The sequence below is a fragment of the Numida meleagris genome, chromosome Z (assembly GCF_002078875.1).
Source record: "Numida meleagris isolate 19003 breed g44 Domestic line chromosome Z, NumMel1.0, whole genome shotgun sequence".
NCBI lineage: Eukaryota > Metazoa > Chordata > Aves > Galliformes > Numididae > Numida > Numida meleagris.
In genome coordinates, this window is record NC_034438.1 from 33,019,559 (window position 1) to 33,036,677 (window position 17,119).

The following is a 17,119-nucleotide window of genomic DNA, read 5'->3' on the forward strand; positions in this document are numbered from 1 at the left end:
GAATAGGAAAAAAAATTAGAAATACTTACATTTCCAGAAGATGGATCGAATATAATTATCAAACAAATTGAGGAAAATAGGTAACAGAAATCAATAGTCAAAATTTCAGTGATTTAGAAAGAATGACTGGCACTTAGACACAAATTTGCAGCTACACTTGCACACTGTCTGTGCTTATAGCCTGCATGAGATAACAAGTTGTAACAACCTTAACAAACTAGAAATATAAGACAAAATATGATCCTTAAAGAGGAGAGAAATGCATATAGCAAAATAACTTACCCTCCTCTTAAGAGCATGATGAAAGCATATTTGGACTGAGTATGTTTAGCACATGATAAACAAACAAGGAGATTAACACAGTACCCAAACACGTTAAGCACGGACTTTTAAGAAATAAATCTGCTTGAAATCACCACCTTTGCAGTGCTACTGTGGGTACTGCAATGGAAGGATACACACTGATACAGCACCTACCACACGTTTAGTCATTTAGCACATTACTTCTCCCCTTTCCTACAGAACACAGCATGACCACGCATGTTCAGCATTGTACAAAATTCAGTTAATGCACAAGGATTAGCACATTTGAAATATTATTTTTAAAAAGAGAACAAAACCCAAGCAGCCTAGCTTACATGCATAAGTGTTTGGTTTGATCTAACGAGCTGGTTGTCTTAAATTATCTGACCCCCCCTCACACACAGTGATGCTCTTTATTTAGTTTTGTTTCCTTTCTTTGTCAGTGTTGAACATTTCCTATCATTTCAGAGACAACAGAGGCTAAATCTGTTGAAAAAGGTCTAATACTAAACTGGCAGTCTAAGGCTATCTATGCGGTTCAATCGTCATTTATCAATTGATCGTTATCTGGATCTAGTTGTGTTAACTCTTTTGTGGCTGAAATGGAAAGAAGCTTTTCTCCACCCCAAAAATTTAATCTCACTTCTTACTAAAAGAATACAGCAAGTAATTTGAATAACTGCTTTCCACTCTGTTGCTCAACACCAATATAACCAGATACGCTGCGTATCACAGACACACACAGCTGACAAGCCTTTGAGCGCTGCAGAAGCAGTTCGCATTTCCTAGTGCCAAGCAGCTTTTTTTTTTGAGATGTGCATCTCTACCAGGAATGAACTTTTTTACTTTCAGGAATGAGAAAGAGAACGGCATTGCTTATTTGCCTTATGCTGATTACATTCTATACCAGCGTACTGTATCAGCAGTAATCAGGGTCCCTCTACAGGATATACCAAAATATTTCCTATTCAAATGCCTTTATCCTGTCCTGAGCTATACTGCTTAAACTGGATTCCACAGACAACTGCTGTTGGTTATTAACTAGCTGCTTGGAGTCTTTCTTGGCTTTAAAGTTTTCTGATATTTTTAAAAAATTAAATTACTGTTTTATGGCCAATACTCAGGCATGCTTTGTTATTGCAAACTACAAAAGCCCAATTACTTTCTCCCTCCTCGTACGCTGGAGTCGAGCATCAGGTAAATGAGTTCATTCATCTGATGTCCAATGCAAAATAAAAGTCTAATTTAAATATACAAATCATTTACTAGCTTCTCTTTCGGCTAAAACAATATTTCATTTAATATCAGTCAGTGTCAGACCATAATTGGAAACTACTTTTCAGAAAGACAAAGCGTCCCCTGGTAAGGAGTCACCCTGTTAAACCCTCCAGGTTAAACTTCCCTCCTCTGCCTGAGCCCCGGCCAAGCTGAAAGTTTCTCCCTCGCTGGATTTTTTTTTCCTTTTTTTTTTTTCCCCTGCTTCACCCAGAAGAACCAAGCCAAGCAATTGTGCAAGATTAGCTGTAACACGCAGGGCGCGTATCACCAAGTGCATGGTACAGAGACACTGGCTCCTGTGATTAATTATCAGTTATTACCGGCCTTGCAGTAACATTTTAGCTTTCCCGTCAGAACCAGCATACCAAGCTGCCTTAAACGCGGCCCCCGGTGAAGCAGCAGCACTGGGGAAGACGCCAAGGCACAGCTCCGCAGGAAGGGGGAGAGCGGGAGAGGGAGCGGGCAGGAGCGAGGGAGCGGAGCGGGACCCGCGCCGGAGCTGTCTCCTCCATCGGCTGCGGCCGCGCCGCGCTCCGCTCCGGAGCTCCGAGCAGCGCTCTGCCACGTGAAGTCAATTACGCTGCTCGGAGGGGGCCCCCAAATTTCCTATCAGCTAGGTTTGGGGGCTTACGTACACGGGAAGAAAGAAAGGAGTTTTGCTGGGATAGCAGATACTTTTATTTGTGGGACGGAGGGAGAGAGAGGGGGATAAAAGACTGAAACAAAACAAGAGCAAAGAAAGAAAGAAAAACAGTCTTACAGGGAGCAAAGCCCCGTTTGGAAACTTTAAAACAAACGCTTTGCTTTTACTTAAAGCTTTAATATTTTTTCCTCTTTTAAAAAGGAGCCCTTAGGGAAGCAGTGAAGTAACCATGCACATTCCAATGACATAGTTATGACAGTTCAGAGGCTAACTATGTAGTGATGAATGAAACAAAAATGAAACGTGGAAAGAAAAAGAAAAAAAAAAAAGAAGCACAAAAATGCCATGTTTTAAAATAAACAAAAGTCACATACCTGTTGGGACATTCTGAACAGGAGGTTAGTGTCAGTGTTCTGCCATGTCCCCATGAAACCAGAGTCGGTCGCTGCCGTTCTTGTTCCGAACTGCATGGAGTTGTCAGTGCAGGAGTCTCTTAAAGTCAAGTCTCTTGCCCTCTTTCGCTCTCTGTGTCTCTGTGTGTGTCTGTCTCTCACATCCACTTCTGCCTCTTCTGACTGAAAAGTGAAGGTGGATTTTTTGAGCCTCTTGGCAGCCAGTAGCAGGAGTGTAGTGTAGTTAAGAAGCTAGCTGCACTGTGCGTTTCATTTGGGAAGGGGGGATTCAGGGGAGAGGGTCAGAGCTTCTTTCGCACCTTCAGCACAGATACCCCTATCATTTATGCATAGATTGTGACTCCCCAAGCTCGCCTTTGCTCAGTTTAACAGCTGCCTGTCAGGTGTGCATGCAGCACTAAGGAGACCCAACCATCAGCTTCAAACTCTCAGCCACTGGATGTCATTGGATAGCAGAGCAAGGAGTCAACTGCACTGCTCCACTGTCAGGCACCAAATGACATCCTGCACTAACCCTTCAGTCTACAGATACACAGATACACACACACACACATTCTCTCTAAGTAGCACAACGATCAGAGTGAATTGGGAGAAAGAAAAAGCTGTGGCCTTTTCCATGTCTTTTTCTGCTTTTCCTCAACAATGCTGTCAAGTACAGCATGCAATATCTGACACTCGCCTACCACACAGGATTAGCAAGCCTTAAAAAAAAAAAAAAAAGGAAAAAAAGGGAAAAAAGCAAGCAAGCAAGCAAGCAAGCAATTACTCTTAAATACAGTCAATATTCACTTAGAAGCAAAGCATAAAAGTTGGCCTGGTTATTTTCTAAATATTAGTCAGACAAGAATTGTGGGATAGTCTGTTCCTATCCCAAATAAAACTCTTACCAAAGAGGGGAAAAAAGACATGATCCAACTCCTTTTGAAATAAAACCAGAAAGTCACATGCACATTTCATCCCTCACACTCCTCTCCTTCCCTTGCCCACTGCTCAGTGCATAAAGCAGCATCTCAAGAAAGAAAGGGCGGAAAAAAATGGCAAATCTAGCCCTTTCCTCCCCTCCCCCAAAAGATCAAAAGTAGTTTTTTGGTTTTTTTTGTGTGCGTGGTTTTTTTTTAAGTAGCTGGTTGAAGCAGATACAATACACCTTTCAAACCGTAAAGAACAAAGAAATGAATCACAGCAGAGAAGAAGCCAGTCCCACACAGTTAAAAAGTAATGCAGAAGAAACAGCGTTTTTCCTTTAAGATCTTTCTTCTGTACTTAAGGTACATTATGACATACCAGGATAAATAATACGACTACTACACTGTTTTTAATTACAACAGCTCTTATTAAGCGAATCTTATTTGAAAAATTGTCTTACCCACTCCATCCTTTACACACAGACAAGAAATCATAACTCTGCAAACAAACTTTGGAAATGTGAAACAAAAATCTGCAATCTCATAAAAAAAAAATGCTCGGAGTATTAAAAATAAAAAATAAAAGATAAAAGAAAGCTATCCTTTCCAACATCAGGAGCATTCATCTTCTAATAAAATCTACAAATTTAGGAGGACAAATGTACCACTCACTGCTTTTTTCTTAACTCGGGAATAACAATAAACCTCACTCTCTGAAACAACAAAAGAAACAGAAGAGAGCTTCAGTGGCAGCTCTGTGTCATTAGTGCGCAATGAGAAAAGATGAGAAGATGTACACTATGTTGACACAAATGTGCCTTCCCCTCTAGACCCTACATCTCTTGAAAGCTTTTCTGTTAAACTTTCCTCCAGTTCAGCACCATTAAGTACAAAAAAAATTCTCAAAAGCAGCAAATTCAATATCCAAGAAGGAAAAAAGCAAGAACCCCAAGAACTGTTGCCTTAAAATATATTAAGTCCACCTGTAGTCAATATAAATATTCTCTGCCGGGGAGGGGAGAACGACATTTAGGAGTCAATTGTGCCAACAGTGGCTGTACCTTTACAGATAGCTATTAGCCCCTTAAACTCCCTCTAAAATTTGCCAGCCTCTTCATTTCTGAAGTGGCACTCAGTGCCTGAGTCAAGCTGCATGCTCAGCTCCTGACCTTCCCACTAATGGCTGTTATTTGTGGGAGGCTTAAGGACACTGTCAATAGCGAGCTTCCTCCTCTCTTCTCCCTCCTGCATCTCTTGCGCACTCCCGCTCGCCGCCTTTCTCTCCACCTCCCACCCCCCCACTCTTTTTCCTGTCCTGCAGTCCTCTCCTCTCCCAGAGAATAAAAAAAAGCACCTGCACACACACACGCATGCACACGCGCACACATGCGCACGCACACACAAAATCAACTGGCATGCAGCAGCAAGCACCTGCAGTAATAGACTCTTTTATTAAAACTGTTATTCTGCAAGACTTGAAATTCCCGGTGGACCGGGCCATGTCAAAGCCGATATAATTAACTAGAGGCTCAGCAACGGATCAATTACCAGACAAGCAAGTGATAGTGAAATCAATGAAAGATCATCAGCCACATTATCAGTGTTGCAACTCATTAGGGTAAAACTGAGAAATGTGCTCAAAGTGAGCCCAAGCAAGGTGGCATTACAAAACAAAGGGCTAATTTGGAGACCCTGCTGTGAACAATCTGTAACAGAATTAGCCTTTTTTTCCCCTAAACTGCAGAGCTCTGTAACTAAATGTGACAGACTGAGAGAAGCAGTTTATTAAGACACCAACTCCAAGTTTATTTAGTTCATAAACTCTCTCCTAGAAAATCAATACAGTCTGTACAGGGTTATTAGGCTGACTAGCTAATACATCCAAATCTGGTCTTTCCAAGCAGAAATCTTGGCCAGAATGCTATAACCTTACAAGAAATCTAAGCACATTCAGATCGCTGCATCAAAGCAGAACCGCCACTTAATTGTCAAACGCGTGACTTCTACATCACAGCCCAAGAACATTTTAAAGAAAGAGATATTTCTCCCCTGCTAACTAACGTGACAGAGGATAGAAACAAAATCCAGTCTGCCAGTTCCACTCCAGCTCTGGTCATCCTTAAATTTATGGTGCTAACACAGCACCTAGTTTAGCACAATAATGCCAGCATATAAAACCAAGAAAACAAATACTGAATTTCAAACAGGGACATGAAAAGTAGTAGCCGCTAAGGAGATAAAAAGTAATCACTGCAGGAAAAATACAACAGAAATAACACCTCCTACAGCAGTGGGTTAAGCCTCCTCTAAGCGTACAGCAATATGAGGGAGAAAAATGACACAAAGAAAGAAAACAAAAAAGAATCAAAACTGACACGAAATTTAAGAAAAACTGTAATAATGAGAATCCAGGCTCAGAACACACTGCTTTCCTTTGTAATCTGTTGCCTTCTGCTTATTGTTATAACTCCTTTGGAGGCAGAAGTACTCTTCAAACCATCTGTGGGAAGCACAGGAACTACTTGTTAGTATACAAGTTTGGCACAAACTGAGTAGAACAGTATTTTTTTCTCTCCCATCTGGCTAGCTCACATGAGAATCAGAAAGAGGACAGACAAGGTAAGGGCTCTAACAGCATTTAAAACAAATCCTTTTAAAAGCATTAAAGAAAATCTCATTTTCAATAGATTTTTAATCAGGAATATGTTCTGCAAGTATTTTACAGCTATCCAATGGCATTTGTGCTGAAAGATAAAAGGATCTGTGAAATTATTTTACATTTTCAGCTCAGGGGAATACCCGGGTGCGGAACGGAAGAGGTGGCTACAGAATCCAGGTTCTAATGGACCTTAAAACACAGTGCAATTGCAGTTGTCTGCTTGTGTCTTAGAGAATTCGAGCTATTTTGTAAACTGTATGTGAGATTAAGACTTTTTTTTTTTTCTTTTCAACTAATACCTGTTATTTACTATCAACGGCAATTACATTACAGGTGTGGTTTTGTGGATTTTTTTAAAATGCAGCCCTGCCGATTTCATCTTTCTTCTAAAAACTAACGATACAGAAATGTATCGTATGGCACAAAGGGCTAGGAAAGGTGATTGTAGAAAGCTCAGGTAGCACCAATAGGAAAACCTATTCAGAAGAACGTGCTAAATAGTGCAAATGCATCATATTTTTTCTAAATTCCGTTACTGGGTTCCTTAAGTGTTAATTAGTTCAGTCAAAGGGTTAATACAAACAGTTCAAAATGACTAACATTGAAAAAATATTTTCTTCTTTTTGTTCCAATTATTCAGTATTATTAATTAAGCTGTTAAAACATGCAACAGCTACTATCTTTTTAATGTTCAATAATATGTAAACTCTTTAAAGAGATTTTTCTTCCACGTCTCTGCTTTAGATATTAATCAAGAAAATAATTACAGAGGAATTTAGTAAAAAAAATCTACAGGCATATAACTATGTACTGTACATGTACATTCAACGAGGTCCAATTAGTTGGAAAGAATTTGCATTTCAGTTAGTATGAGCTAACAAGACTGTAGGGAGACAATGCAATTCTACTAGCAGGGCAAGAAAGAATGGTGTTTTCCTGTAAGCATTAATTCCCATAACTGATCATTTTAAAATGTTACTGATCTTTACAGTATTTGTTTTTCTAACATCTAGGAGCTCAGTATAAATGTTTATATTAACTGTACATGCAGCAGTGTCCCTCAGACTACTCCTGGGGAAAAAAAAAGATAAAACAGTAAGCCCGGATTTATTTATTATTTCTGTTGATTTGGTATTTACATTTCTTTTTAATGATAACTGTCAATTGATTATTTTAAAGGAGTGTTCCTTCACATGTATGTGGTGTTCACTCTACAGATTTGTTAAGGGTACGGGGAAATGAATGAGAAAATCTTCACATCTTCTCATGCAAATATTCCAGATTTCAATGGCAAAGATATATACACACAACACACACGGCAGCTGATCTTCCATCTGCATACACGGTTTTCCTAAATCTCCACACCCCTGACTGACTTACGGGACCGTACCTATGATTCCTAGAGTTCATTTTGCTGCAGATGTTAACAGTTTCTGTAATTTGTAATGACAGTAAACTGGCCTTTGCTCTTCCCTTATTCACTATTCATTTCTAGGCTTGGTTAAGTAGATAGCTGGGTTAAAGATCAGTGGTTTTTCATGTGACACACTCTGGTATTCATCTAATAGCTCATCAGGACAAAACTGTTCCTGTTCTTGCCAAAATAATGAAAATGGTCCTCCACATCGCATGACAATCAGCCCTTGCTTGTGCTGAAATAACCAAGCTTATGTAATTGAGTTGTTTTAAAGACATTTTGTGACCAAGTATCCCATACTTAGAAAAAAGAGTATAATTCAAGAAGTACGAGAGTATTCTTCGTTCTCTTTGCCATTACAATAATGTGGGAGCAGAGACCACAACCATCATCCTTACAATTTATCTGTAGACAACAACAAAGTTGTGAAGCTTGTCATATCAAGAATATAATCTAATGCTTGAAAATTAAGTGAAGCGGTTATGATGGCCACGTTCTGCAAGGTGGTGATTCTACTGTGGAAATGTCATTCTTTATCATCTCCTTCTCCATAAGAATTATGTAAGGGACTTGCTCCACAACATCTGTTAGACTCTATGAAATGTTAACAGATGTCTAAAATGAAAAAAAGGGGGTGGGGGGAGAATTAATAAAGGAAACCTCCTCTGAACAGATAATCCACCCAAATTTCCATAACCTACAGAAAAAAAAAATTGGCAGCACTGTATTTTCTCTGAAACCTGTCATCTTTACTTTGTAAAACATTATTTGTGTGAGTTTTAATAGGTAACTTCTGAACGAAAATGCATAGTATGAACTGATTATGTCATCTTGCAACAATGAGACTGGGTACCTTTTAGCCCCCTGTGTTCCAAATGTCCTTACTGAATCCTTCTCTATCTTATCAATAGAGCTGTGCATTAATGAATCTGTTTTTCGCTTTGATGTGCGTCCCTAATTCCCACCCATTCTAAAAGTACAAATCAGAATTTTAAACATCTTTCTAAGGAAGAATGTTCAAATGAAAACTGTCCAGTATCCAGAACTTCAGATCATCAAAGCATGCCTGAACTTTTCAACATCAGTAGTGCTTTTATTTTCACTTATTTTCAACCTTTGCCTACTCTTAAGTTGTTTATTTGTCCTTTTTTTCTTCAGACAGATACTTACTGTCATGTCACACATTAGGTGACATGACAGGACTTTTATCCTCAATGAAGACTTTTCATTATGAGTCTAAAAGTGTACAGTCATGTAAAGAAAGCTTCAGTTCCTAGCAAGCTGTCACGCTGCAACTGATCCTAATCACGTCCTAGCCAAACTGGCTATTAGCAACCCATACCACAAAACCCTTACAAGGGCTGCTGTGATAGAACACTAGCAAAAATAAAGGTGAAAACTGTGACCTATGACTTGCAGATAAAAATCTCATCAAGCACAGATCATTGGTAATTCACCTATTACGTTTTAACAAGTTCCAGAGGAAATATATATCTATATCTATATATATAAACTAAGCATAGAGACAAGTCAGTGCCATCTATACATGCTATCCTTCAGTATTTAACATGATCACAGTGTGAATGTTGGCAGCAATACACCTCTTCAGGTTTGGGGATGAACACAGAGGATATTATACACATTAAAGTTCTTACCAGCGGTGGGCAATGGATGATATATGCTTTTGTTTTCTTATTTTCTTTTGTTGTGTGCTTTAGTTTGTTATTTAAACAAATCAGTCTGAGGAGTTCAGGTCAACTGTAACTCCTTTTTTTTTTTTTTTTTTTTTAAGGGGAAATCACATGTATCTTACTTGACCTGCTTTGTAAGAGAGCAATATCAAATTTACTAGTTTTCCCATTCAGAAACTGAACAATGCACAAATGAAGCAGAGAAAATCAAAGAATCACGACTGCAAAGTATACGCATGTATAAATGATAAAATGCAAACAAAACAGGGGTTTTAGATAGTTGTAAGAACAGGTAACTTGATAAAAACCTGGTAAAAACACACAACCTAATGCTAAGGAATAGAAAATTGTTGATTGTACACATGAAATTAAATTACTGTTTCAAATGTATTCTACACATCATCATGGCATTTAACTAGTAAAAAAACACCACACATTATTTGGGTAATATACTGAACCTCAAAGTTCACGCTGTTCTCAGGGGAGGTGTTTTACATACCTACTGAAAATTTGGTCAAAATCCCTTAATTTGTAGGCAGGTAATCAAGGCAGCTGGTTCTGCACATGTGGCACACTTTCACACTCAGTCTTCATACCTATGTTTGCTGCAGTGTCTTTTTTGACACAAAACAAAAACAAGCAAACTCTACCAAAAGGTAAAAGATGGTCATGTTAAGGTACGAGAATACGATTCAAAGAATAGTAGATACAACAAGTTCCAAAAGACTCCAAGGGACTTTGACTTAGACTGTGCATCTATTGAAATGTCTGTATGGTCCACTACTGGATAGTGTGACACAAGGAAATTCAAAAGGCAGTGGGTAACTGACATATCATGTAATACAGGAAGACAAAGAATACAAAATTAAATTATTTCATTTTTAAAATAATGTATTTCAAGATCAGTTGTACAGCTGAAAGTTGTGATTCAAGAGAAATAGTTGCAAGCTCACAGCAACTGCTAAAATAACACTGCAGCAACCTAATTTGTCAGTCACTGAAAAAGAGAATTTAAATACTTTGATCTAAAAAAAAAACCACAACAAATTTGCACATTCATGGGTTATTGCTATACCATTATACACGTGTACTACCATATTACAACATCTTTCAGTTATTGATTTTCTGGGGTTAAGCAAGGTTTATATTTTTAATATACTTTTAGTGAGTTCTGGTGTTCATTTCTGAAAAAACTTCCTAAAATCTTGGAAATTGTCTGTTGAACACTAGTTTTGTACAAGACTTTTACAAAGCCATTCATCCTCTGGTAGTTAATTTCATTACCCTCATCCTTTTAGTAACATTCTCCATAACAAGCAATGCCTCTGGATCCCACAGAAGCCTAAAGCGTTTAAGCCTGGTCTAGCTAAGCTTATGATCTAATTATTTGATAATATAATATATTGTGCCAGTTCCTAGTAACAATTATTTGGTGTCTGAAACATAAGTCCGTCATAATAAAATAACTAAACTGACCTAAAAATCCAGTTTTTTATAGAGCAGCTGAATTTTAGGTGGCTGAAAGGACAGTTCACGCACAAATACAAGACTGAATTAAGAGCAGCTATGTTTTTCTAATTACTGACTCACACAAGGCACACAGAATCGCCTGCACTGCCCAGTGTCTTCCTAGCTCTCTGGACAATTAGCAAAAGCTGCATTAGCAAGAGCTCAGCAGTCTCTGTCTCACTTCTCTCTAGAGGACAGGGGAAATGATGAGCTCCATCACCTGGCCAGCAGCAGCAGCAGCCACAAAGTCACCTCAGGGACTTGGACAAAGAGATTCATCTGCAGCCTTGGCAGCAACTAAAGCATGCCTTGCTAACAGACAGTCACACGACCACACACTGGCACAAAGTCCTTTCATTAAGAGCTGTTGTCTAAGTGACCTGTCACAGAGTTTCATAAAGCAGCATTAATACCGTGGGCCAAAACAAGATTGATCTTTGAGCTTCGTGGTCTCCTGTTGACAACAGTGCATTATAAAACCAATACTAAATACTTTATAAACAGGTCTCCCTCCAGTGTATTAGAGGAACAGTGCATATTTCATCCCCTATTGTTAGGTAGCCACATATCCATCAGACAATTAAATAATTTATAAGATACTCAGAAGTGCAATAAGATTCAATAAACTTTTAAATACTTACAAGCTACTACTTTGTTTGGAAACGTACAAAAAAATAAGACACCTGCTCACCTGCTGAGCACAGAGCATCAGTAAAATTCAGTTTTTATGCCAAGTTCTCAACTAAAATGTCCTAATTGCACACAAACAAACCTGGCTCTCCACTCAGTTAAAAAATGGATTTTTCCTCACTTCAAAAGTCTTTCAAAAGGATTCACAATGCTACTTTTGTTACTTCGTCCTTCAGCTTCCTCTGCTTGGTATCAGGCTTCTTTTCTGTCCCTTTGTATGCTCTGGCCAACGTGGTTGCAGGAACCTCCTCTGCAATGCCTGCCATCTGGAACCACCCTGCTGCACAGCTCTCCCTTGTTCTCCATCTATTTTCAGCCTTCATCTGGAAACAATATGTCTCTGCTCTCATGTCTATGTCTCTTAACTTCTAGTAAAAATAATAACAATAAAAAGCTTTTTAATTTTATTAACTCCACACAGTGTTTTGGAGATAAAGTCTATGTAAAAGACACTGTACAAAGACATTTCTTTATTAAATCACAAGATTGCAGGCACAGAGCTTACGATAAAAAGTGAACCAAAAATACTTCCTATTCTTTTAAATTTAACACGTGAGAGTATAGTTTGGTTGAATTTTCTAACAAGTCACTTCAGCATAAAACAAAAAATACTCTTAACATCAATAATTCATTCACACTTTCAGGACAAAAAAGAAAAAGAACTCAGTTTTGTTTTCAAAAGTTGTGGAAAACGTGCCATGCTTAAAGACACGTGAGAATGTCCAGCACATTTGGAAAAAAGATATGTACTTCTCCTTCCTTCCCACCCCACAGAACAGGCATTCTCTGTGTTGCTACCATAGCTCATGAAGAGACGCTAACTACGTATAAACACTGAGAGCACATTTCTACAATATCTCCATACTGGCTATGTTGGCAGTGGAAGTGACATGAACAGGTTGGGCTCCTGTAAAATTAAGACATTATGGGACAAAAAAGGCTATTTCCTTGTTTCATCTGCAAAGCACCAAAATGTTGCTTATGAAGAGTCTGAACTTTTCATTCGTAAAATTGACTGAATCTCTGTTAAAATGAAGCTCTTAAGCAGAATTTCATACTATTTCAGCCTTTCTGAGCTGGATGTCTTTAAATTCTTTCTAACTCTCTTTAAAAACTGAAATTTCTCTCTCTGGGAGTAGTTCCCAAACCACCACAGGCGTGGACCTTTGTGTAGTACTGCGGATGCCATGGTTTCACAGACAAGCCACATTAATGCAGGATAGCAAGCATCTGGAACCCACAGCTGTGTGTGCTCCAGCCCCAAAGCACCCACAAGTCTATGCCAATTCAAACCCCTATTCCCAGCCCACAAATGAACCACACTGGTTTTCTTTAGGAGCCAGACCTGAAATTGAAGCTTTTGAGTTTTCTCCATTCACACAATTGAAGAAAGAAAGTGAGTGTTGGGGGAGAAGGGGCAAATGTACTCTAAAGGAAAATCCCTACCTTGGCACTGTTCATCTTGTTTTGAATGCACAGACTCACAAGGACCTTAAAAGTGCTATTTACAAACCAAGCCAGATTTTGTTTTCACTCTAATCGAACAGACTTACAAGGCTGGTACCAAAGCATCTAGAAGTCTATCTGTTATGGATAGGCCACAGATGGGGGTTGGGAGTTGTTCAAGGATAGGAGAAAATGGGATTCAAGAGTGCTTCAGATAACACTGTTACTTATGCCCTCGCATCTAGGATGCTCATCTGTCCTTCTGCCTGCATGCCTACAGGGCAGGAAGACATTTTTCACCACCACTCTGCTAGAGAGCTCTGTTCTATACCTTCAAGACTGTTGGAAGCTTTATTGCTTATACAATGGAGAAGTATTAGCATGTCCACCCCCCTATGAAAACACCTCCCATCCTCTTCAGTGCAATCCTTACATCATTTCAGACCCAGATAAGGAAAGGCAGATACTTCCCAGATAATTCATCTTGAAAGACTGAAGATCTCTCCACTCTGTGCTAATGTGCTAAAACAAAAACCAGTGCTTGTTATTCCTTTTTATCCCTGGGATGGGATGTTAAAGCCTTTTATTTGTACTGTATACCAACCAACCAGGACATAAAAAATTGTCACTTGAGATTAAAACATTTTTCTTAGTACTTTTAGTCTGAAACTGGGTTTACAAGAAGGTGTGGGTTACATGGATGTCACATCAAAAACTTACTAATTTTTCAAGAGAGCTTTTTCTTATTGTGTATTATTTCATCTAGGAAATATAAGCAAGGTTCAGTCACAGCAAGGAGTGATAGTCCCCTAAACAACATAACTACTCGGATGATGTGGAGGACACAAAATCAACCGATCTCTATCACATATGGGTGACAAGAGGTGAAGAAAGCTTGTACTCAGAGAGCACTCATTCTCATTGATTCCTATGTTCTGAAAGAGGAGGAAGACACAGGGCAGGGAAATGCTACACCATGGCTGAGCATCAGTGACACCCAAAGATTCCCTTGAGGATGCTAGCAGTTAGACCTCTCTCCTTCTCTTTCCCAACATCAGTCTGATTGTTTCAGTTTCCACTGAGATTAGCAGAAACGATCAGCAAAAAGAGCAACCCATGACAAACATTACCATAGGTTTAAGCAACTGTTGCATGCTGAAGACAGAAGTACACAGACAGCTGCTAGCCATGGAGACAGCCATTAACCTTGGCATGGTAATCATCAGTTCTCCTTCACCCAGCTCACTTCCATGATATCTGTGATTAGGTTAAAAGTCAATCATGGCCTTTGCTGGCCAAAGCCAATAAGCGGAAAGCTTTGAAATTTTCACTGCTGATGAAAATTTCTAAAAGTAAGCATTTCTAAAGTCCTTAATCAGAGTGAGAATTTCTGAAAAGGTGATATCCTCATCAGCAAGATTAAAACAGCAGAAAAGCATACCATCCTCCATTCTGATATTAAAATAATAAACTAAAGCAAAACTTGAGTATCTATAAGGATTTTTAACCTCCAAAAATATAGTATTTTCTTCTCTCATTGAACGCATCTTAGAAGCAAAAAAAAAAAAAAAACTTAAGTAAAACTGCAATAAAAGAGACTACACCTTATTCTTATTTTGCTTAAAAGAAGAAATCTGTCAGTTTTAAATCAGAGACTAAAAGAGTAAAGCAGTGTAGAAATTTTTACAATGAAAACTTTTCCTATATTCTTTCTCCTTTCTCACATTCAAGATTAATACAATAGGAATTGAGAAAAACTAAAAAACTGCCAAGTAAAGCAAAATCAGGGCACAAGTAGGCTTATTTGCTTTTCAGGTCACTTTTCATAGGGAATTCAGAAGCATCTATGTAAACACATGGAAGGCTATACCACGTCATACGCTTGACCTAACAGAGCAGTCAGCAGTACAAAGGTAATCGAGGTGACAATGACACCTAGAAAGCATCAAAGAAAACAAATAAAGTCAAATCAAGTCAAATAAAGCTCTTACCAGAAAAATGTATTCTTTTAAAAACCATTTAAGAAATGAACCCTGAGATCATTGCATGCAATCACGCAGTGAAATCATCCCATACCTATACATGAAATGAGAATCTATTTCTGCACTTTTCTCAGTCAGTGACTTACCACTATGTTTTACTGTGAATTTTTTTTTAAAGTGACTGTACTTAGGTTGACTTTTCTTCTTTTTTTTCTAACACATTCATGATTTCAAAATGAGTAAGAAAGATCCCTAGAAATTCATATAGAAATGCTGTGTGTCCCATACGTTTCTCTCCTTTTTTGAACACTACCATGACAGTTTTAGTTACTCCCATAAAGAGATCAGATTCACAAGAATTAATAAAGCAATCTTTCAATATCCTAATGCATTGTGTTGAATTCATTTGAGATTTAAAGTTTATTTCTTATCTTTGATAAAAAAGAAAGCATTGCTGCTTCTCTGGCAAGCCAGGATCCTGTACTTGTGTACACACGCACAGCAGCTGATTTTCACAAGGTATGTAGCAACAGATGCTTTGTTTTTGAGATCAGAACCAAACCCACAAGATCTTGCATCACCAAGTTCTTGGCTATGGAATAGTTTTTTTATAGTTAGAAGTTTATATTTCATACTTGCTCTTGGGTAGAAATCCCTGAAAGAAGCTAAAATACTTTGAATTTTTGCTTAAAGACAATTTATCTCAAGAATATTTACACAGGAATTGAGAGACAGTTTCATTGCTGTTAGCTGCATCCTATTCGTGTTAAAGCAAAGTCTAGAATACTTACAACCAAGTTCAGCCCATCTCCCTCCTCCAGCTGTGATGGGTGCTGTACAAACAAAAGGAAGAGAGAGTTCCTGTCTAAAGAGGTTTGTAGCCTGAATAATCAAGAGAGACAAAAGATAGAAGAAAGGATGTATTTCGTTTTGATTCTTACTGTTGGGAAACTGATACATAGAGCTGGAATTTTAAAGAGTGCTTCACACCTACCATTCCTGCCAAATTTTCAAAGAGCCAAGAATAGCAGGTATCAGACTGCAGTTTTAGGAGAGAGTTACTGGCGTGATGCTTTACTAGAACTTTCATATAAACTAAACGTAGAGTTTGTAGTTAAGCTACAGATGAAACAATATTACTGAAAAAATAAAAGTTCTACAAATACTGTAAAAATACTGTTGGTGTCCTCCTCTCTCCCAAACATATACACAGTTTTCAACCACCTCAAATACTAATTTCACTCAGTGTCTCCTGTGACTCACTAAATTCAAGACAAGCACTTTCTATCACAACATAGAGACAGCAATTAGAAGCACACTGAAATTGCTGTCAGGTTGTCTTCCTAATGCTGATCGTGACTCGATCGCTGCAGGTCAAGTGCAGTATGTGATACTGATGCGCTGGACAAAGTCAATGGCTTTACAGTTTTGTTGTTGTTTGTTTCACACAATAGCATAAATCTTGCAGTGAGTAAAACATCCAAGACTGGGAAGTAAATGAAACAGGCGGAGGAGAAGTTTATGTAATACACTAGAAACTGAAAGTTGGGGTTTATTCATATAGCCGTCCACTTCTAAAAACAATTTTGGAGCGCATTTCATTAGAATCTGAAATGCATGTTTCTAGTGAATTTCAATATACGTTTGATTTACAAATTCCAGTAAAAATGTGCCACAGCTGGCAGAATAAATTACTATAATAAATCATTATTAAATAACTGTAAATCTTTAGAATGGCATAATATTTAATAAAAATATGCATGCAAAACTGAATATTTGTGGAGAAACATTCTTCATATGGTGGAAAACAAATTACAAAACTTACCATCCTGGTAGTACAGTATAATTCAATGAGTAAGTGCAGGAATAAAATTCACATAAATAGTGTTTAATCTACTCCAATTTCATGTTAACAACTGCATCTGAACAAATTGCATGGTAAAGGGTGATGGCAAAAGCACTATATTTCAGGGCTTTTTTATGTTAAACATTCACATTTCTGGTAGAAAACTCCTGCTCTCGCAACATACTATCAGAGCAGAACATTTACATTCCAAATACCAAGCAAACAATGCTAACTATAGCATTTTTTAAGCTTTAGGTGTTTTTTTTACCAAAAAAAAAAAAAAAAAAAAAAAAACTACACCTAAACAAGACAAAGAAACTAAAACTTTTTTTTTTTT

The 17,119-nt window shown here is 38.0% G+C and overlaps 1 protein-coding gene across 4 annotated transcripts in view; it reads right to left on the minus strand.

The window, feature by feature from the left end:
- The window catches only part of BNC2 (basonuclin 2), a 358,913-nt gene that overhangs the window by 257,213 nt on the left and 84,581 nt on the right, over positions 1-17,119 (minus strand). For all 4 annotated transcript variants that reach the window (XM_021380521.1, XM_021380520.1, XM_021380522.1 and 1 more), the window contains exon 2: positions 2,599-2,799. In XM_021380521.1, coding sequence (XP_021236196.1) covers positions 2,599-2,799 — 201 coding nt within the window. The remainder of the gene's footprint in view (positions 1-2,598; positions 2,800-17,119) is intronic.